Genomic DNA, 24063 nt, shown 5'->3' with positions numbered 1-24063 from the left:
TCAACAGAAAACTATGATTAACATCTGAAAATCTTATAGCAAATGTATTTTTCATGCAAAGATAACAGCTTATAACAAAGTACATTCTATAAGCAAAGCCTTTGGCACGGAGTTAAAACATTTGAACATCTAAAATGAGCTTGTAACTAAATTCTCCGCATTTCGAAACCACAGTTCGAATTATAGCAGCCTAAAAAGACATTGCCTTTAGTTCCAACTGGAAGGCCAGAATCCATGAATTCCATATCCAGTCTTCCAATTGTCCAAGGAAACTACTTTCTGCACCGCCCAAAAGGAAACAAAAAGCGCAAAAATCATCGTCACACGCTTAGCAGTCGCGTTCTTAACATAAACAAGAACATGAGTGACGAAAGCAAGCAACAATCCCACAACCGTATAAAGAAAACCCACGGCGAACCCTTCCGCTCCAAGCTGCATCCCCGATCCTTGGTAAAAGAAAACCAATTTGTTCGGATCGTTCCTATCCACCATAAACATCGGCATCTTCCTTATTATGTTATGCATTGCACCTGAAACACTGAAAAAATAAACAAAAACGGCGCCGGAAAGCCAAATCTTGGGATCGTGTAAGAACGTTTCCCCGGCAAAGATCTTTTTTATTATGAACGGAGCAGAGATCAACAAAAGGGCAACGATCAAGCCCACTTGCGTTTTGGAAAGAATAGGAGGACGATGGAGTGGACCCACGGTGAGTTTAGTTCTCGACTCGACGAAGTCGGCCATAGACTCGGCCATTCGAGAGAAATCGCCCTGGTCCATCTGTTCGGAGTCATCCTTCAACGATTTGGCGTTGGGGCCGACAAGGCGGATGTGGGGGAGGGAGTTGACGCCGAAGAGGTGGAAAGAGGATTGGGATTCGCGGAACTCGATGTCGGCAAGAAGAGTTTGGTGTTGGAGTTGTTGTTGTTGGAGATGAAGGAGGAGGCGACTAGGGAGAACTCACGGCGGAGGTCGAGGAGGTGGAGTTCGGACTTGTCGTGGAGTTGGGTGGCATCGAAGAAGATGAGGAGGGAGTAGGGGCGAGGGGTTTTGGGGGAAGTGAGGAATTTGGCGATGGTTCGGTCGTCTAAGTGGATGACTCCCGATTTGGATTCCGATTGAAGGGCGATGAGATCGGCAACCAGGTCGGATTCGGGATCGGATCCGGCAGTGGGAATTGAAAGGAAGAGTGAAATGGTGAGAAGGGGGAAGAAAAAGATAGCAGTAGAAACGGGAGAGATCGCCATTGCTTTGCTTAGCTTTGCTTTGGATTGGCGGATTTGGCGACAAGGCGAGGGTGAGTTTTGTCTACTTTTTACGTTTCAGATTGGCAAGAAGGCGTTGACAAGTTGACTTTCATTGACCTTAACTTCTCAGAACGGCGTCGTTTGGAATGCTTGAGGAATGGTTCGGGCCAAAATTGAATTGAATGAAAATTTATTGCGGTGAAGCCCAAAATAAATGGACTATATCAGAAGTCAAATCTAGCTAGGCAGTAGCCAGTGGGCACCTACAAGGCATTAGCCGATAATTAGGGTAAAATTTTTGAGATAATGAAGTTGAAAGATTAATTACTAAGATAAGATGATTATTTTAATAAAAAAATTGGTCGTCAGTTGTTCTGAGCGATCTATGCAGATCGTCATGCCCTCCATCGAACGACAAGCAGTAGGTCGTCATACACGCTCAGCAATCAGATAAGTCGCCATGCACGCCTTCAAACAATCAAAGGTTTGAAAACCCGGAAAGACTAATGAGGTTTTTGCTTAAAATAGATAAACCCCTTCAAATCCAAGATAGCATAAATGAAATCAAGCTTCGGGTATAAAAAAATTACCCTCCAAGCTGATTTAATCTGCAAAAAAATAGGAAAATAAAAAATTGGATCTAGATTTTGAAAACACCTGGCTTTTGAAGAAAATCTTATCGAAGTTTGATTTCAATCCACTTTTAATTACTGAAACAAAAACAAACCAGAAAATCAGAATTTTTTTCAAACACCGATGATTAACAGAAAGGGGGCAATTTTGCCCAGTTAGGTCGCCAAGCAGAGAGCGAGGTAGAGAAAGGCTGCAGCAGTGGAGGAGGAGAGAGGGAGAAGAGAGCAACAGTGAACGACACTATTCAAAATACATTATTTGGGAAAATAATTTTTCTCCTTCTCCATTTCAACCATTCTTTATTTTCAAAACTCCATGGGAGCAAAATTGTCGATAACTAGTGAACTAAAAGATGCCTTCACGTCATCACTTGCATAATCAACTTTCAAATTTAGTATTTTTTTTTTAGCGATCTAGTAGTTAAAGGAAAATGTTATATTTTTTTTTAAGATTTTGAGTTCGAATGATTAAATTTATAGGATGTATATGGGTTATTAATGGTTAAAAAAGTTATGAATAAATATTATATTGTAATTATTCATATTATTTAAAAAAATATCTTTTATTATTTGAGATAAACTATGAATTTGGTCAAAGTTTGATACTATCAAATTGATCGTTAAAATCTAAATAAAATATTAATTTAATTCATGAATTCTATCAAATATGCCGTCAGTCATTGTTTGTAATTATTGTCGGTCACTATCAATCATTTAAACAAACATTAGACTTTAAAATTAAAACTTTATACTATATTTGTGGTGGGTTTACTCATGCAATCATCGAGAGTGTTATGGTATTAACATGTACTAAAAGATGATTTTCTTTAAAATATTATTTTTTTATATGGTATTATAATGGGTTATTATTTAAAAATTTATTTCGTTGAATCTATTTCTCTCGTCATAAATTTGCTATGGATTTAACTAAGATCGTTCTTCAAAAATCAATGTCGGTATCTCATTTATACCTATCACCTGCTAGCATTAGTAAATTTTTAAACAATTGATATGTTACGAACTTATAAGAGATGTTGAGTAAGAGATGAGATGTATCATTTTGGACGATTCTTTTTTATTGGAGGTGCTACATGTTTACTGCACTCATTGTTGATGGGAACAAAAATAGTTTCTAATTTAGATCGAGAGTCGCAGTCAATGAAAACTAGACTGTGAATTAATATTTCCTTACGGAGAGATGATAGAATAAAAAGGAGATATGAGTGAAGAAAGAGAAGAAAAATGGAGAAATAACCCCTTATCAGTTGTGGTTGATGGATATTTACAGTGGTCTTAGTTAGTAGTGCCCGATATAAAGTTATTATGACTACTTATAGGTTAATAACTTTGATAGATTTAATCGTTAGATTTTAAATTTTGTTCTAATAAATTATGTGGACTGTCAATAGTCTCATTCATGTATTAGGACTAATTTGGAGGGTACAACACACCTGCGCTTGGAGAACATGAATTCCCCTAGAGGTAAAAGGATTTTTTCAAAAATCTCGATCAGTGGAGGACTGATAATTTTCTTGATGATTTCCAAAAGCATAACAACTGGATTTGGATTTTGCTAACTTCATTAATAAACCAACATCTTTGGCATACTTCACTTTCAGTCCATCAATAATGCAAGTTGTTGTAGGTCCTGAAATCAGACTTCCAGTTCATGTGGTTCAGCAGCTTTCCCAATCAACAATTTAAAGATACTAATTAAGGTTTAACAGATTGATTAATCATCGACTTCTTGGTTACTGGAAGCAGCATGTCTGCCATCTTTACCAATAAAGCAAAAGGAAGCTCTGCTTTTCCTGCATTCCTCACGTCACCAAAGAAAGATCGTTTTAAATAAATTCGTGATTGAAGTAGCAAAGGTAAAGATTATAGTGTTTAACTCCATGTTCAAGCCTTCTTTTGTTGCTGCCAGTTGTGTTGTCGGTCCCGACCGCCAAATCCAGTGGTGAAATCCAAAGACAAATATAAAACAGAGTACTGTTTCTTACATGCAATAAATTGACCCCACTTTTCCATTTTTAATTCACTGCTGACCCTGATTGGACGCAGCCTGGCATTCCATGGCTTTTTCTCCATCATTTCATTTCCTAAAATACCCTTGACTTTGCAATTTGTGTCATGTTCCTCCCACCTTCGCTTGATACCTATTTCTATAAAGATTTTATTGTAAAGTAAGGGTTGAAGTTGTATTTTTTTTGAGTGTTTACATTTTTTCAAATTAAAATAGACGTTTAATATTTAGTTTTATAATCATTTTAAGATTTACTTGTTACATCAATTAAAAGAATTGTTAATTTATTTTATTATTAACGGGTTTCTCTGCTTTATAGCTTTTAAAGGATTTAAATTAAAATAAATACAATCAAAATTAATTTTTGAAAATTAAAAGGTTGATGTCACTTTAAAAAAAAATCGAAGTGTTTGATGTTAAACTTTAAATCTAAAATTTTTGTTTCGTAAAAAAGGAAATTGAAAGGACATACATCGAAACCGAAGTAATTGAGATTAAATTTTAGAACCTTACATTTATATTAGTACCCAACATAAATTTTTTTATCTTCTTTCAATTTCATATTTTTTTCTTTATATTTATTTCCCTAAAAAAGAACGATAGATTTGATAATAAGTGAAGAAAGAAAATAGATCGACATCACATACTTTATATTTATTAGAGAGTATATTCTTTTAAAAAATATAATAGATTAATTTTAAAATAATTATAAAATAAAAATTAAATATTTAATTTTAGTAACATCTAAAATAAAAAGGTGTGTAATTATTTTCAATTAATCCTTCTATAAATGGTACTTATTAAACATTGATGATCACATTCATGAATGGGTGAATTGGTACAATCACAAATTAAACGGACAAAAGAGCTCGGTTCACTGTTCTGCCGCTTCACACATGATCACATGAAGTGTCTGAATTCTGATACTCGTTTATAATTACTCTCAGAGATCCATCTCCAGAAGATAGAGATCTCATCCTCTTCTTCAAAGAAAGAAAACTCTCCAGTCAAAAAAAATGGAGAAAAGGGCATCTCCAATGGCTTCTCTACTCTTCATCGCACTTCTAATATCTGCGTTTCATTCTTCATCTGAAGCAGCTGATTCACAACCTTCATTTGGAGACAATTTCAGCATAATGTGGTCCGAAGATCATTTCAAAACCTCCGAAGATGGCAACACCTGGTACCTCTCCTTGGACAAAGAAACTGGTAATAATCCAATTTGAACGTCTTTTAAACACTTGTTTCTGCTTCTAAAACGTGCTTCAAATCCATGGTTTTTAGGCTGCGGGTTTCAAACCAAGCAAAGATACAGATTCGGATGGTTTACTATGAAACTGAAGCTGGTCGGAGGTGACTCTGCCGGCGTTGTAACAGCTTACTATGTATGCTTTTTTTTCAAACCAACCAATTCGGTTGTACTTTTGTTTGTGTTCCATTGATTTAGTTCAAGGGTGTTGCAGATGTGTTCCGAGAATGGAGCGGGGCCAGAACGAGATGAGCTGGATTTCGAGTTTTTGGGGAACCGAACCGGACAGCCGTATTTAATCCAGACAAACGTGTACAAAAATGGGGCCGGAAACCGTGAAATGAGGCACATGCTTTGGTTCGACCCTACCGAAGATTACCATTCATATTCCATTCTATGGAACAATCACCAGATTGTGTAAGTCCGGATCATATCTTCATATTCATGTCCGAATATATTTGAAATCCGAAGTGTAACCGAATTATTGGGGGAAAAACAGGTTTTTTGTGGATAGAGTTCCCATTAGAGTGTTCAAAAACAATGGCGATGATAAAAACGACTTCTTCCCCAATGAGAAGCCGATGTATTTGTTCTCGAGCATATGGAACGCGGACGAGTGGGCGACGAGAGGTGGACTCGAGAAAACGGACTGGAAAAAGGTGCCGTTCATATCGTCCTACAAGGACTTCAGCGTCGAGGGTTGCCGATGGGAAGACCCGTATCCGGCTTGTGTATCGACCACGACCGAGAACTGGTGGGATCAGTACCAGGCTTGGCATCTATCTGATTCACAGAAGATGGATTATGCTTGGGTGCAGAGAAACCTAGTTGTTTATGATTATTGCAAGGATTATGATCGGTTTCCGAAATTGCCTGGAGAGTGTTCATTGAGTCCTTGGGACTAGGATCTCTCGTCAAGTAGAGAAATTTTTGTATTTTTTATGGATTATTTATTATTCAATTGTTCTTATGATATGAGCGTGCATATTGACTAGATCCATCTATGGATCACTATTTATTAATCATATAATTCAATATTTTAAGAATTTCATAAGCGTTGTTGTGGCGAAGACTTTTTGTTTTAGTGCTCCATATTTTTCCAACAGTTTTTTTTTACAATAATATGTATGTATAGATTATACATATGCCACCAAATGAAGATCAATCTTTATGTATTCCTTCTTTGCGAACCCCAAAAAAAATCTAGCACTTTCATATATATATATATATATGAATGCCAAATTTAAATTTTATCCAGTGTGAATGCTTTAATATTTGTCAAGAGGCACTGCGAACACAATTTGTATCTGGGAAGACGCGACGGAGACCACAATGCATCTTTCGCTTTGTTGTTATGGTAATCTTGTCATTCCAATTACGTGAAAATAGATGTGTTCAAATGGTTAATTTGATCATCGACCGAACTGAATTATTATTAATTAAATATTTTTCTTTAACCGTTAATTAAACTAAATTTTTTTTTAAATATTAACCGAACAAAATTTGATTATTTCGATCGGTTAACCGAATTTTCATAATTAGATCAATTTAAATATAATAGATGTATATTTTTTATTTGAATGAAGAATTAATTAGGTATTGATAATTTAATGAGTATAGTGTGATTAAAAAATTAATGGGTATTATATTAATTTTTAATGGTTTATGCTTAAAATATGTTTTATAATATATATAATATTTAATAATTTCGATTAATTAACCAATTTTACCAAATATTGAAAAAAAATATTAATTGTTCTTCGAATGAGCTAATTCGATTCGGTTCGATTGATTAATTCAGTTAAAACCACATAGTAAACACCCCTAGTGAAAATGAGGAAGAATGCGAGAGACACATTATGTTGCCGACGTCTTTCATGACATATATGTGAGTTAATTACTTTTTCCAACACCCATGTAAGCAATTTTGCCTGCTAAATCATTTCGGTATATTATTTTTGCATCATCACTACAAAAGCTTTTGGCGGAAAAGTATCTTTAGGGAGATAATTTAAAACATTTAACATCAAGAAATTGTAATATCTTGATATAGGTTTTTGATAAAACTACGTAATTATCATAATTAAATTTATTTTCAATTGATAATATTCATTTAATCTGTTAAATTGGAGTAATTATTATGATTACATTTGACATTAACACAAAATCTTTATAAAATTTATCTTATTATTTTTTTATCTACCTTATTATGGAGACAAAAAATATTGATACTAATCGCGGAATGTCTTACAATCATTTACAACTCTTCACTTAAATTAAAATAGATAAATTACATATATCGATGCTAAATCATTTGTTCCTATAACAATACATCTAGTAAACTTGTATGTATACGACTTCACTAAAGGAAATGCATATCTTGCCCAATCAGCATCCTGGACGATGGTACCATTGCAGCATAACTCCTACTCAAGGTCCTTAAGTACTTCGCTGTAGCTGAACTCCCTTTTAATCCCTGAACATTCACTTTTTCGATCAGGAATTAAATTACAATTGCGAGCATATTTTCCATTTATCGTGATTATGAATATAATAAATGCTATAACAGTAATTATATGTATGACAGTTGTGTAAAAACAGTTTCAGATCACATCAAAATTACTATATATCAGCAGCTTTTTCAATAACGACCGCTATTTAAATCTTTGTTTCCAACCATTATTATGTTGATGTACACGAATATGCGTGTTCCTCTGGCTCCGAGTCCCCATATTTCACCAGTAGCATCCAAAACAAGAACAATAAAATATTTACAGAAGATGAGAGAACAAAATTTAGGTAATATATAATTTTCATTTCCTTGAAACCATAATATGAGATTGATTTAATAAAGATACGACATAAGCATTATTTACAAGGCCTCAACGGAGCCAGGCATCACAATCATTCATTCACATAAAATCCAGAAATTCATATTCATAGAGAGCTTAGAAACCACCACGAAGACGCAAGACAAGGTGAAGAGTGGATTCCTTCTGGATATTGTAATCAGCAAGAGTCCTTCCATCTTCCAATTGTTTCCCAGCGAAAATCAACCTCTGCTGATCTGGGGGAATCCCTTCTTTGTCCTGAATCTTCGCCTTAACATTATCGATCGTATCAGAACTCTCCACCTCTAGGGTTATGGTTTTTCCAGTCAAAGTCTTGACGAAGATCTGCATCCCACCACGAAGCCTCAAAACCAGATGAAGGGTCGATTCCTTCTGAATGTTATAATCGGCCAAGGTCCGGCCGTCTTCGAGCTGTTTTCCAGCGAAGATGAGCCTCTGCTGGTCCGGTGGAATCCCTTCCTTGTCTTGGATCTTGGCCTTGACGTTGTCGATCGTGTCGGAGCTCTCAACTTCCAAAGTTATGGTTTTTCCGGTGAGAGTTTTGACGAAGATCTGCATGCCTCCACGAAGACGGAGGACGAGGTGGAGGGTTGACTCCTTCTGGATGTTGTAATCGGCCAAAGTCCGGCCGTCTTCGAGCTGTTTTCCGGCGAAGATGAGACGCTGCTGATCCGGTGGGATCCCTTCCTTGTCTTGGATCTTGGCCTTGACGTTGTCGATGGTATCGGAACTCTCGACTTCAAGGGTGATTGTCTTTCCGGTCAGGGTCTTGACGAAGATCTGCATCTTGTTTGGCTTGGGAGAAAATCAACGGAAAAATGGAATTTTTTTTAGGGCTAGAAAACAAGGGGATGGAGGGAATAATTTATAGGGAAACTCCTGACATCTCTAACCAATAACTATTTGACACGTAAGGTAATAAGATAAGGACGACCAATCGGCGTATGATTTGGAATTGGGTAATGACAATTGACAAAGTAAAGCAGTTGGGGACTTTGTGCCGTTAGTCTTTCCGTTTTAACGGTCGAGTGAGCGTCGTTAATTGAGGGAAAACCGTCCCGTTGGAAATAAATGGCCCCTAGTTGTCAACTTGTCATTTGCCGTTGCCGCTCAGAAGAAATTTTTTAGCAAAATGACAAATCTAGCCTCTAAACTTTTTTTTTCTTGTTATCATTCTGATCCTAACCTTCTGTTTGGTAACATTAACCCTCAGCTTTTAAATGATAGGCCATGTTGAAAAATAATTATCTTTAGTATCTTAATTATTTTTGAAAAGTCAAAAATTTTGTTATATTTTAACAGCATAGTACCTTATAAATTTTAAACTTATTAAGCAATTTAATTATATTGAAAATAAATTTTATAGAAACCATTTAGCGATCTCAGTGATAGGATGCATGTTGTTGATGACCAAGATAAATTCTAAAGTTTATTATCCTTATAACCACCTAAACTATTAAAAAACAAATTTATATCTTTTTATTGAACTAAAAAATTGTTGAAACGACAAAAGAAACAAATGTTAGAGGCTAAATTTGGAATTGTACCATTCTTTCATTGGAAGTAATTAATTAACTTTTTTGGGGTTTCGATGTATTGGTGAACACCACAACTTTTTTTTTTTTTTTTTTTTTGAATTGAAAGGAAGAACAGAGAACTAAGCAACTAAGGAATTGGTGCATTTGGCATCTTTATTCATTGAACTGTTTTAGAAATATTCCATTTGGAAAATAAGTTTCGTTTACTTGTACAAAAGATTAGCGACAACCCTAAATCAGATTTTATTATTATTTATATCAAGTTGAGGGAGAAAATGGCCCCACCCTGATGATAAGAACCAAGACCACGAGGCAATTTCGACCGACCTTCTAAATATTTAGGGTAACTATAAATAGAATTTCAGTGAACTTTAGATTGATTATTAAAATGTTGTTCTAGTTATCAAAGTTCTTAGAATTTGTTTTGATCATTAAAAATAAGTTCTCTTTTATGACTTTAAAAAGCTTCAATGCTATGTCGTTTTTCTTCTACAATTATAACTGAACATTAAATCGCTAGTGATGTTTCTTTTTGTCAATTTTAATTTATGTACCATTTTATTAATAAACTTTAAAATATTTCTCTTTAGACATTGAATTTTAATTTGTGCATTATTTTGATTTATACAACTACTACTACATCGCTATCGTTAATTGTCACTCATCGGTTACCATTCATAGCAAGATCATATCAAAATGTTCGTGTTTCATTCTTTTTTATTCTCTTAGGAATAATTTTTTTCTGGAACTCATTCAAAATAGATAAAATTCATCTAAATGTTTCATGTTCTAATGTTTTAATTTTTTTTTCTAGAACTCATTCAAAATACATAAAATTCATCTAAATGTATGATGTTCTAATGTTTTTATTTTTTTTCTTATAAGACTAATTTTGAGGTTGTTGTTTGCCTTCCCAATAAATATTTGTTATTGTTTGGATTTCTTAACAAACATCCAAAACTCCTCAAATCTCATAAAGTCCCCACCCCTTCCCAAAAGTGATTTTTTGAGTTTTAAATAGGTTTGGGAAAACCTAAATGAAAAAAGTGATAAAGGATCGTGAGATAAGTTTATCGGTGTATAAGATAACCACAAAAGACACTAGAGATTAACGATTTTTTGTGGTTACTAAATAAGATGAAACCCTAATTTTGATTAAGAAGATGCTAATGCAAAATAAAATAATAATAATATTTTTTAGCTTACACTCAACACCAAAAATTATCAAAGTTCATTAATAAAAAATTTTTTTTAAATTTAATGGTAAAATCAAAATAAAATCTTAAAATTATTTTGAATTCTAAATAGTTATTTTATAATTAACGTTAGTTAATTTAATAGTATTATATATTAGCAAAAAAATATTTAATTTAATCATAAAATTATGAATTATGAGTAAGCACTTTAGCCGATTGATCAATCTGCTTATCTTTGTCTCTCGTATTTCTTTAGATTATGGATTCTAGGCTTATTATGAGTACTCTCTTTCCTTCCTTCTAGAGTCATTTTTCTCATTCCCCTAAGTAAGATTAGGATTAGATTTAATATTTATATAAAAAAATCATAAATTATAATTAAAATATCAATTTAATTCTTAACCGATTTTTTTTCTTAAAACAATTAAATAAATTAAACTTTAACCTCTATATAAAATTAACTTTAACATGGAAAGAAGAAAAAACATTACAAAAATTAATTTAAGTTGATGTCTCTATTTCAATTGTCTGGGTGCAATGTAATTGGTCATTATGTTAGTATTAGTAGGGATGTTAAAAAATATTTGATCCGGATGATTTAACTCGTTGATTCAATTAAAAATTTGAGTATTTTTTTAAAATGTCAAGTTGGGTTGGGTATCCGGGCCGGTATTTCCGGGTTGGGCCCGAGTCACAAAATTAAATTTTTTCTGGTATCTGGTTGCCCAAGTACCCAGTTATATTTATTTTTTATATATAATATTAACATTAATTATTAATAATTTTATATATTAAATTAACTAATAAAATTAAAAAAAAAAACTCAAATGAAAAAAAAACCACTTTTAAATTTTATGTTTGGATGTTAGAGTATGTAATTCGAACCTTTAAATTTGTGTATTTTTTTAATTAATAATTTGAAAATGATAAAAAATCAGGTATTGATTACCCAAATTACAGGCACCCATTAAATCCAGATACTCGATTATCGGTACCTACAACATCCGAATCGAAAACGGATCGACAATAAAGTACCTGAGGACTGGGTACCCGGAACTTCATGTACCCAAAAACTAGGTACCTAGATTTGAACACCCTAAGTATTAGTTACTAGAGGTTCCCGATTCGAACTCAAGTCGAGACATCTATTATTTTTCCTACTTGATCTACTTTGTCAGATTCATTCTAAAGACCTATAAAAACTTAGATAGTTTTAAAACATGATAAGTTTTCATCTGTCTGGATGCTGTAGTTGGTTATCACACTAGTCTCACACTAGAGTTCCCGGTTCAAACCCGGGCTCAGATTTTTCGCTTATTCTTTTTACCATTTCTTCTGATTCATAAGATTTATAATAAAAAGAATAAAGAAATTAAAATAGTTATGAAACAATGTCGATATAAAACAAGTCTGGTTCACGCACTAGGTCTATGTTTCGAACCTAGGCTCAGACACTTTTTTTTACTTGTCTTAAATCAGTGTCAATATTAATTCAATGACAACGTGATCTGCAAAGTTCAGATTGATGATGTTGAGACATTGATGGGGATTTATAAGCAAACAGCCAAGGAAGGTGCATTGCTTGTTATATTTTACCTGATCCATGGCAGTGTCTGCCAACCAAGCTTCCAAGTTGTCGGTAAACCAGCTATGTATACAGAGGCCATTGCTGCTCATTTAGGTGCCTCGCCTTCTCGTCTTCCCGGAAGAAGCTTCCCTCAATACTTTTGGCGGACTGAAGCGGTTGAATTTGCAATGAAGCAGGATGATGGAGGTCTACCTCAAAAATCATGCAAGGCTGACATTATTCTCACATGACGATTGATAAAGATCATTTACTATTTTTGTTTGATTTCTCCCAACTGTTTGATTCTTTTGCATGATGGATAGATTTTTAAACTATTAATAAGCTTAAGAGGATGGTAAAATTTGGTATTAAAAATCTAAGATGTTCGGCATGGTATCTGATGAATCACCTACTAGTCTGGCAGAAGTTACTGGTAAAGGATTGTGGTAGATAATAAATACACAACCTATAATCTGTATAACGATTATAATTATGGCATGAGTTTTAGTGTTCAAAAAGAAAAAAATATTTTTGACACTAAATTTATTCATATGAAAGTTTGTATTATTCAAATAAGGATTCAAAGAATAAAACGTCGATCGAGGACACCAAAAAAAAAAACAAATTAGAAACTAGAATTAGTTAATATCATTAATTTAGTGGCTAGTGTTGGTATACGTCCAAAAGATATTTACTATTACATGTCTATGAAATTTGGGTGTTAAAAATGTTGGGTTTACAAGACGAAATTGTTTATAATTATATTTTTATTAGTTTGAGGTAAAAACAATGTAATATCTATTTAAATACTCTCAACCATTTGAATATGAACGCTCATACAATCCTATATGCACTGTGCTCGAATCCGGGACCTCAATGAATAATATCAATTCCTTAATCACGGAGATCACACGATACGTGCAAATACATAAACAAAATATTAACGACATATTGAAGCTAGAGATGGTCAAAGTTTTCTTAACCATTTCAAGGTCAAAGCAAGTAAAGACCCAATGCTTTTTCTACACGGATCAAGTGGATTAAGAAAATCGAATAACAAACTTCTTTTCAAGGATAATATATCAAGAATTGACTACGATTATTATGAAGATGTTGTGGTTTTGATATAATTTATCCTATCAATAAATATAGTCTAATAGCTTTATTTGCAGGGATTAATCAATTAAAGTCTCTAGTATTTGACTCATGCATAAAAAAATATACTTATGAATATAAACAATTCCAGAAAGTATGTCTTGATGGTATTCATTGACTTAGAAAGAATTGTAAAAAAATATAAAATTTACACTTTTTTAAATGACGATGGATGATAAATCTACCACTAACTAATTGGAGACTTATTATACTTGAAAGAAGATAGATTTTTGTGGCTATTTTTACTCTTACGCTTTATGGATTCTTAGTATTAAAAATATCGAGAATTTTTTTAACGATATTTCTCACAAAAGTAAACCAGATGCTAAGAAAACATGTATGATGATGTTTTCGAGTTATCACAATAGTACAATGCAGAAGTCGACAGTTAAGTGTTTTTAAGAATCATAAGTGAGAGAGAACGAGATAAATTGAATAGTAGTTCGATCTAGTAAGTTATTCCACACAATCAACATTTACAATGATTTATGTCTGTTACATAAGCGGTAATTGATTTTCATTTTTCAATGTAGAAAATGTGAGGAGGTCGATAATTGAAGAAATATCTGATGATGATAGTATCATCGTGAAGATTAGGAAAATGCAAGTTTACTATCTTAAATCCATCATGTGTTAAATTAAAAGGGATTTTTAATGCTAGGCTCAAAGACCTTCTTAAGAAAAGAAAACAAAAGAACATCTAAGTTATCTAAGTATAATAAGCACTATAAGTAAATTATATATTTTCGAACAATTATTTTTTTATTTATATTTATTTTGATAAATTTTATTTTTATAAAAAAATGAAATCAACAATCAAAGAACACTCAAACGTATATGTTGGTTCTACTCTGTAACACCCCAAATTCTATGTTACTAGTTTCGGGTTACCCAAGAGGTATGTGGATCTCATGAAATTTATAATTAAAGTTGGGCTTGATTTGGGTTGGATTTGGGCTCTAAATAACCATAAAAAAGAAGGTTTTTAAATATGAGACAAAATACGAAGGACAAAATGTACAATTAGACGGTTGAAGGAAAATAAATTGATTTTTGGGGTTTTATATCAAGTTTGGGCGTGAGGTTCTCCCACTTGGTTTTTTTTTTCTTCCTTTTTTCCTTCCTTTTTCATATTCATTCTCTATAGCAAGTGCCTAGCCCAAGGTATGTGTTGGGGTTTCTTCGTTACTTCCTTAACCTTCAAAATTTGTCTTTAATACTTCCTTCAATATTCTTTTGTTGATAAATCCATGCATCTTTGTTGACTAGAGGAAAAAATGGTGGAAACATCAACCAAGTTCAAAAAAGAGAGTGTTTGCTAACTAAGAAGGTTCATTTCGGGATTCGAATATCAAGGTATGTATTTTACCCTTTGGAGTGTTAAGCTTTCATAAGTTAAAGAAATTGCTAAGATTTGGTATTTAAGCATTTTAGGATTTTCTTTGAATTCATCAAATCACATTTTTGGTGTTAAGAAAGTGTTTTTATGACACCTTAACCTAATTAATTCTCTAAAGCTTCATTACAGATTAGAACCAAACCAAGTCATTTAGGATGACTTTTGAGTGTTTCTCGAGCCTAAATAAATATTATGGCAAAGGGAACTTGAGGCCTCAACTTAAAAAAAAAAATCAATTGGCCATTCACTTTTTCTCTCTCAATGTAGCCCTCCAATTTAGAAAAAATACTCAATGTGGTCATTTGACCAACGTTTTCTATCATTGACCTACGGGGTCGTTACTTTATGCTGACGTGACACGTTAAGCAGGCCAACATCCTATTTCTATCTCAATCTGGCCCTCCAACTCAAGAAAATAACTCAATTGACCCTTGGCCATATGTTAATTCTTTATAAATGAGAAAGTATACCATTCATCATTACTATTTCTCTTCTATTTTAGTCACTAAACTTTGAAAGTTTTCATTTTAATCACTCAACTTTTGAATTACTCATGTTTTGATCATCTGATTTATTTTATTAATATTTATGTATCATGTAAATTTATTATTCTTATTTTATTAATATATGATTAAAATATTATTATTAAATTAAAAATTTTAAAATTATTTTGAAAAAAAATCCAAATAATTAAATTAAAAAATATTCCCTCTGCTTTATATATTTCAAATCTCCACTCTCCCCATTTATCCTCTCATTTCATTTTCTTTATTTTCAACCAAAGTTTTTCCTTCATTACCCGATTAAGTAGTTCATCCCCAAATTTTTAATTTTTGTACAAGTTCAATTTGGGTTAACTGAATCTAGTAATGAAAGAAAAAAAGAAATCTTTGGTTGAAAAGAAAATTGTCACATACATAAATATTAATAAAATAAATCAAGATGATTAAAATAGGAGCAATTCAAAAGTTGAGTGATTAAATTTAAAACTTTTAAATCAGTGATTAAAATAGAAGAGAAAAAATAGAAGGGCCATATTGAGTTATTTTCTTGAGTTGGAGGGCTAGATTGAGAGAAAAAAATAGGATGTTGACATGCTTAACGTGCCACATCAGCATAAAGTAACAGCCTCGTCGGTTAACGACGGAAAAAGTTGGTCAAAGGACCATATTGAATCTTTTTTTTCTAAATTGGAGAGCCACATTGAGAGAGAAAAAAATAGATGATCACATTGTTTTTTTAGAAGTGGAGGGCCTCAGGTACCCTTTTGCCAAACATTTTTGGGTTTGAGTATCAATATTGGGATGAACATCATCGATACAAGATGAATTGGAGCAAAAATTAAGGATTTTAGGCAGAGAGTATCGATATTGAGGGAAATAGTATCGATACTTATCCTTTGATATCGATACTGACCCTTTGATATCGATACTAAGGGTTTAGTATCGATATTGGATGCTCGGTATCAAGATTGATGGTCTTCATACTAAAGAACTAGTCTTCATATAGAAGGATTGGTCTTCATATCGAAGGACTGATCTCCATACCGAAGATTGAGTATTCATATCGAAGGCTTGGTATCAATACCTAAAATAGTTTAGTGACTTCAAGATGTCAAATAGACTCAAGAATGAGGAGTATTATTGATTGAGATCGTCCGTCTAGCATGAGTGTGGGAGATTACTAAAATGTACTTAGAAGCCAAAAATTACCAAATTACCTTATAGGCATCGTATTAAATATCTAAGAATGAAGGATCATTGCAGAGCGTGTACCGACAAGTGGTATGGTGAAATAATCAAATTATGAAATATATGAATCATATAATGTAAGAATGACATAGAACAGTGGACATACAATCCTCTCTCTAATTCAAGGGTGAATTGAAGGAAACCATGGTAAGAGCGGATAGAGTATCACTGATCAGTAATGAACCTAAGTTAGGTATCAGGTTAGTAATTAATACTGCCAGTGAAAACAAACATACTAATCGTCATAGAATCACGAAACACGTAGAGACTTCTCTTGAGACAGAGTGACTAAAACACCCTTAAGTAACAAATGACCAGAATAAAGAAGCTTAATAGCTAACAGTAGTAACATACTAATAAGCCTCGCATAACGTTCTAGATAAGAGAATGAGTGAGATAACAGTTAGTGAAGAGATGCCTCACTTTAGCAAGTCCAACTATGCTAGGGTATAATCAAGTTATCTTAGTTGCTCTAGTGAGGCATTATCAGTGCACGAGGCACTTTAGGTGCTAACTAGGACGCGAGGCACGAACACTCGCGAGAAGTGGGTTAGCAATATCAGTGTTGTATGGCCTTCGAGCCTTAGATATGCATGTGTAGTTGCATCTGTCCAGTACAATAGATATCCTAAAGCATGGCTTGACGACTATGTGAGATCGAGCTAATGCTTCAGTTAGACAGGAATTGTATCGATGCTATGTGACATCGAGTTCCCCATCAATGATCTACCTGAAGGCTATGTGAAGACCAAGAGATCATTCATCAGTTTAGTGAGAATTGCATTGATGCTATGTGACATCGGGTTCCCTTAGTAACTAGTGTCTGATGGTTATGTGAGACTAAATACTAGTCAAGGTGCATTCAAATAATGCACAATACAGTCAAGGTGCATTCAGATAGTGCACAGTACAATTAAGGTTTATATTCAAATAATGCATATAAGTATCAGTGTCGTATTTAGATAATACGTAACAGTTACATGTATTATGGTTAGATACCCTTTAGTGGTGTACTCATGGTGAGGCCCTTAGCAGATGACTAAAGGAAGCGTGAGACTCCTACTTCAGTTATAGAACAGTAAAGCTTTTAATAGGTAGCACTTCATTTAGATCATGCATGTACCTCAATAATAAATTTGTCAATTTATGACAAAATTTCTATATGACGTTACATATATCGTCACAAAATATACTATAATGTGACTTTTTATTGTCATCATATTTATTGATTAATTGTATATCTTTTATGACAATTTTAAAAATGGTCATTGATTTTTGTCACTATATGTTTGGCGCCAAAATCTTCCCACCAAATTCTTTGGTGGGAAACCTTTTAATGATATTTAGATAAAATAATGACATTGTAAAATCGTCTCCAATGAAAAACATGTATTAGTGTCGATTTATTATAATGACGATTGAATTTGAATTAGTGATATTGCACATTTGTCACTAATAAGTTTTATTCGTGGAAATTTAATTTGTCATATTTTATAAGACAATAAAAGTGTCATTTTTTTATTGTCACAAAAAATAGTTTTAGCACGACGAAATCAATTATTTGTCACTTGTTTTTATCACTATTTTTTATATGACAATTTTGAAAGACGTCATGAAATTATGCCAGTTAATATTAAAAAATAAGATAATCTAACAACCTTATTAAATAATACAATTTATAGATTTTTTTATATTTTTTATTTTATTAACGTTATTCTATATTATATTATCTCGTATATTGAATTGAATAAACAAATTGGGTCAGCCCACTTAACCTTACCAATAAGCGGTAAGTCCAATTAAAGAAAATACAAAAAAAAACCCTAAATCTAAATAACAATATTTTCTTTTTCTCCACTCTCCAGCCCGTTACTCAGCCATTCTTGACTCTCCACTCTTCGGTCTCCAGTCTCCGGTCTCCAGTCTCCACCATTTTCTTTTCTGCAACGACTGGACAGAGCTTCAAGTCTTCAACTGCAACGATTCGACATAGCTTCATCTCTTTCCCTTCATCTTAGCATCTTGGACGTGATTTCATAAGGTAAATAATATTAAAAATAATTTGGTCTGTTAATTTTGGGGTGTGAATTTAGGGTTTTTTTGTGGGTTTCAATGTTTCATTGATGATTGCTATTTTGTTTCATGAAATATATTATTTGCATGTGGGTGTGTGTTCTGTTGATCCTATTTTGATGGTGGATGGTATTGTGGGTTGTTATCAGGTGATTTATAGATAGGACTAGGTTGATTCTCAGGTCAATTATCGTCGAAAAAACTTGATTCGTGGTGTGGACCTAGAGCTATTGTGTTTGAGTCAATTTTATGATTCGAGTTTCTTCAGCTGAGATGGTTGCTTTGCAGTAATTTTGAATTTGTTTGATCCATCAGGACTGCTGATTTTAGATTTCAATATACGGAATTCCAGCTAAACTTTTCTTCCCCATGTTTTCAGTTGCTTAAGATTTAAATTATTTAATGGGTACTTTAGACTTCCTAAGCTTAAGTAACTTAAATTAAATAACATGCCCTTGTCTGTGTATGTGCGTGTTCATGAGAAAAATCTTACAGATTTTGTTAATTAACAGTAAAATTTTCATTTGGAGATAGAATCAACCTGCTTAAATTGTTTTCCAAGATTGGGTTAATATAATTATGGCCAAATAATGAAAGCATGCAAATCAGAACAGTGCTCTAGGGTGCTTACACGATGCTTGGATTATTCAAAGCCTGCCATCTGGATCTAGATAACTAAAATTATCATAGTTTTGTAAATATTTAGATATGACAAGAGACAATTTGCTGGCTCATGGAGCTTGGTAGATTGAGTTTGTTAAAGTGGTATTATCCCACATCAATTGAATCCTAAAATGGGTTTTAGATTGGACGCTTTACAGGAGGAAAGTGTTAATCAAAATGTGAAATAATGTTGCTTTTAACATAAAATATGGACTGTTATTGATTCATTACTGATGGATTTAGTCTTTATTTTTTTGTATGTTTCACTATTGATGATGAAATTAGTGATTTTTGGATTTTTTTTTATAAAAGTAGGAGGCCTCATTAAAAATCTCCCTTATAATAGACCTTTTCCATAAAGAAAGAACCAACCAGCGGAAGAAGAAAAATAGTACCTCAATTTATTAATAGAACAGAATTACATAAGTCTTAGCAAGTACACCAAAAACAGTAGCTCAAACATTGAGAACTAAAGAGTCTACCGTATCTTACACAAACTTTCAAAACTAATGGTAAAGGTCGCAAATTGGTATATATACAACAAGGATATGCTCAAAAATGAAGAGTTGATGTAACATAAGTTTGACATTGTGCCCTTTTTTTTCACTGTGAAAGGTACAATTGATAAATAAAAAAATAAAAAGAAATTCAAGATAACTTCAATTAGACAGTTTTTCAATTGCACCAACCACCTTCAGAAAATCCATGCCCAGAAGCCCAAGCATGCACCATAAAATGTGTCTTGCCCAAAAGGATCTAAGGCAGTTTTATTGTTTGTTTCCATAACAAGGTGCTTAGGCACACACCTCATAACCTTTCAAACATAAGTTTGACAAGTGTTGTTAACGTAAGTGCTTAGGCACCGTACTGTATCACCCAATATCAAAAGCACCTCATAACCTTTCAAACAAAGTAGGTTCGATCAGGAGCACACTTGGTACATTTAAACACGATTTTGTAAGGAGGCTGAAAGCAGGAAAAAGAAAAGAGCTCACATGGAAGTTCTAATTTCATTACACACCAAACTCTCAACTTCTTAATGTTTTGAGTATTCAAGAACACGGTATATTTTGTATGACAAACTAGATCACTTTCTAGATTTTATCACATACATTTTAAGCACATTATATATACGTACACACAGCAAAAACATAATACACACACATATAGAGCCTTACCTAGGCACATGCTTTTTTGTGCCTTACGCCTCAATCAATATAACAGTTCGAGCCTAAAGTGCATCTTGCATCTTGACAGAACTAAGGCTGACAAAACAGAGACGTGGAAGCATTGTAGAAAACTCACATCACTTTCGGTGGTGAAACAGATAGCTCAAATCCTTCACGTCTCATATTCTCAATCAAGATTCCTAGTTGCAGTTCTCCCCTCCCCTAAAGTGCATTATTGGATTGTTGTTTGTTTGTTTATTTAATGCGAAGGCAAACATGCAATGTGTATAAGAATGCTAAGAAGAAGATTGAGAGGGGTGTTGCCTTCCCCACTTGTATTTCTGTCAACAACACTGTTTGTCATTTCTCTCCACTTGCTAGTGACACCTCCGAGCTGCAAGAAGGTGATATAGTGAAGATGTAAGCTTCATATACTGTTTTTTTTTTTGCTTCATTTTGGCGTTTTTAATATTTTGTTGGGATTTAATGCTTTTTTACCCTTGATGCAGCGATATGGGCACATTGACGGGTTTATTGTTGTAGTTGCGCACACCCATGTTGTTCAGGAATGGCCGGTCTCTGGCAGGAAGGCTGATGTTGTTGCTGCTGCAAACACTGCTGCTGAAGTTGCCTTGAGGCTTGTCAAGCCTGGGAAAATGTAATTGTTCTGCATATCTTGCTTCAATATTCTTTGTTATTCTTTTGTTTTCTTTAGCTATTGTGCATTTTTATCTTATAATTCTTTAACCAATTTTTTTTACTTTTCTGAATTTTGGTTCCCTAAATGATGAATGTCTTGTACTTGCCATGGATCTACATTCAAATGAAGTTTTTTTTGTCATAGTTACTCTGATAGGGAAATTGATCTCACAACACACAATGCCTTTTTGATTTGACTCGTAGAGGTGATTGAGAGATGTATAATATAAATTTGAAGGATAGGCAACTTTGCCGAGGTGATCAATCTTTTATTTATCCCCTCTTTTCCCTGTTGCCAATATTATGTTTTGTCATGTTAGGCTGCCTTAGGCTATTTCATCTTTTATTGGTTTATGCCAGTTGCCCTATATGACCAACATTTTCTTTATAACCAACACAAGTGAGTACAACCTCATGGCTGTTTTTATTTAACTGTTGAGAAATAATGTCAAGAAAATGCTATATTTTTCATTGTTTCAAAGTTTTACCCTGTCCAGAAATATTGGTTTATTTAACTCTTTTTCGTGTATATATATATATATATATATCTTTTGTTTGCTCACATGATTCCTATGTGGTGAAGAAAATCTTGAGCTATGGATTTAGTTCCAATGTATCCTCTTTTAGTCATAGTTACATTGATAGAGAATCATGTGTAATCTCCCTTTGTGCCTCGCTTTCGACCATCTGTTTTGACCATCCAACCCTCTGTTGCAGTGGGAAGACAACTCACTGAAGATCAATTGGTTTCTTTTTCGCACTTAAATTATCAAACATAGTCTGTACTTTCAAATTTTCCTTTAGTCTATTTTCCCTAGGCGATTAATAATTTTCAAAAGCTATGGACCAACATCCAATTGAGGCTTTTGTCATAGTTACTGTGATAGGGAAATGTTTTTAATGTTCGTCCTTTTATGATGAATGCATTTCTAGTTACTAGTTTCCTTTGTAATTTATACTGTTTACAACATGCATCCATACTTCAATTGATATTATCTGTCGAACTTAATGTCTTTTGTTATGGTTTTAATGGCAGAATAAAGACGTAATGGATGCAATTCAGAAGGTAGCTGCAGCTTATGAGTGCAAAATTGTTGAAGGCGTTCTTAGCCATCAACTGAAGCAGTTCGTGATAGAAATGAAATTATTATGTTTTTAGTGAAATATTTGTTTAAATCTTATTATTTTGCAATAAGTAATTTTTTTATTTAGATTTGTATAAATAATTTTATTTTAATATATATTGTCATTAAAAATATGACAATTTTTAGTTTTGCCACTATATTGGTGACATTATATATGGTGACGTTATGCATAATCATCATTCGTAATATTATTAGGTAATGATATATTATGTCACTAAAAATGTGACTATCTTTTTCGTCACATATAAGTTGATTTTAATGCATTATTTGTGACAATATAAACTATCAATAATGAAATCTTATTTAATTTTGTGATGTAACCAATTGCCATAGAATATAAATTATAAAGTGACATTATGCATAAACGTCATTCATAATATTATTAGGTAACATTTATATTATGTTACTAAAAATTTGACAATATTTCTTTCGTCACATATAGGTTGATTTTAATATATTATCTGTGATGATATAAATCATCAATAACAAAATTTTACATAATTTAGTGACATAATTAGTTGTCATTGAATATTAATTATATAGTAATGTTATATATAAATGCCATACATGCTACTATTAGGTGATGATATATTACGTTAATAAAAATGTGATAATTTTCTTTTCGTCGCGTATATAATGAAATTATTGTGTTATTGGTGACGATATGATTTATTAATAACGAAAATGTACATCATTTGATGACAAAAGTAATTATCATTGAATGCAAATTAAACTGTGACGATATCCATTAGCGTCACTATATATTTAACAATACATGACGATAACATATGCATCGTCACTTTTGACATTTAGTGACACACCTAGGGTGACGATCGTCGTAACATTGACTTTTACGTCACAAAATACATCTAGTGACATAAATTGAAGTTTTAGTGACAATAACTTAGATGCCACTAATAAAAAATTTGTTGTAGAGCTTAGAACCATGTCTTCAACATGCTTTTTTTATTTATGAAATTCTTAATGTTGCTCTAGATTAGCAATTATATTGTTGGGCTTTGTAAGCTCAGTGTTCGGATATTTTTCATTTGTAGATCAGTAGCTTGGGCAGTTCTTGGAGCACCGTCGCAGCAGGACTTCCAACATCTCCTTCAAAGTATATTGTAGTATTAGTGGGCATATGTATTCATATAACCTTACTCATGTATTTAGTTGTTAAACTCAAAGTTTGTATTATTTTGGTTTTAAATTATATGTCACAGAGCTACAATTTTATAAAATGATTTTATGACATTTATTTGTGTTTTATTTATAATATCATTCAGTATGTTTGAAAGGAAAATGTACAGGTTTTGAAAATCACAGGTTGTCTCGATAGCCCAATGTGACACTTTAAGCCCAATCGAGTTTAGGGTGTTACATACTGAACGTTATAAAAAATTTAAGTATAAGATTAATTAGTCATGTACGGTATGAAAGTAAATTTTGTTGTGAAATATTATTATTTGTCTATTTTTTCATTACGAATCATTTTTAGAAGTGCTTTTCAGGCATACGAGAGACCCTAGCGGTGTAGTTGAATTACAAATAATTCAATGCTCAATCAATAAAATCAATGTAATCTAACAGGAAATTTTCCCTGAAATTCAAACAGTGCATGCAAAAAAGATTGCAGCTAAGACAAGTGCATCAACAAAAAGGACAATTACTCTCAAGAATCTGTACTTCGCACACCAAGCTA

General features: G+C 32.9%; 2 protein-coding genes, 1 long non-coding RNA gene and 1 pseudogene across 3 annotated transcripts; 2 read left to right on the top strand and 2 right to left on the bottom strand.

Annotated features, from left to right (window-relative positions):
• Positions 1–1309, bottom strand: LOC120189437 (annotated as a pseudogene).
• Positions 1310–4740: 3431 nt separating this feature from the next.
• LOC120189412 (probable xyloglucan endotransglucosylase/hydrolase protein 8) lies at positions 4741–6224 on the top strand. The gene is made up of 4 exons (XM_039192704.1): positions 4741–5114; positions 5190–5290; positions 5369–5571; positions 5654–6224. The coding sequence occupies exons 1-4, from the start codon at positions 4922–4924 to the stop codon at positions 6057–6059; spliced, it is 903 nt and encodes a 300-aa protein (XP_039048635.1). The 5' UTR covers positions 4741–4921; the 3' UTR covers positions 6060–6224.
• Positions 6225–7996: 1772 nt separating this feature from the next.
• Positions 7997–8859, bottom strand: LOC120189422 (polyubiquitin 11). The gene has a single exon (XM_039192710.1). The coding sequence runs from the start codon at positions 8790–8792 to the stop codon at positions 8103–8105; it is 690 nt and encodes a 229-aa protein (XP_039048641.1). The 5' UTR covers positions 8793–8859; the 3' UTR covers positions 7997–8102.
• Positions 8860–20129: 11270 nt separating this feature from the next.
• On the top strand, positions 20130–22407 carry LOC120189432. Its single transcript, XR_005522517.1, has 3 exons — positions 20130–20937; positions 21027–21175; positions 22253–22407. It is a non-coding gene; the product is annotated as an uncharacterized LOC120189432 (long non-coding RNA).
• The last annotated feature ends 1656 nt before the right edge of the window (positions 22408–24063 follow it).

This window comes from Hibiscus syriacus, unplaced genomic scaffold (assembly GCF_006381635.1).
Source record: "Hibiscus syriacus cultivar Baekdansim isolate YM2019G1 unplaced genomic scaffold, ASM638163v2 tig00004072_pilon, whole genome shotgun sequence".
Taxonomy (NCBI): domain Eukaryota; kingdom Viridiplantae; phylum Streptophyta; class Magnoliopsida; order Malvales; family Malvaceae; genus Hibiscus; species Hibiscus syriacus.
This window is presented reverse-complemented; position numbering and strand designations above follow the sequence as displayed.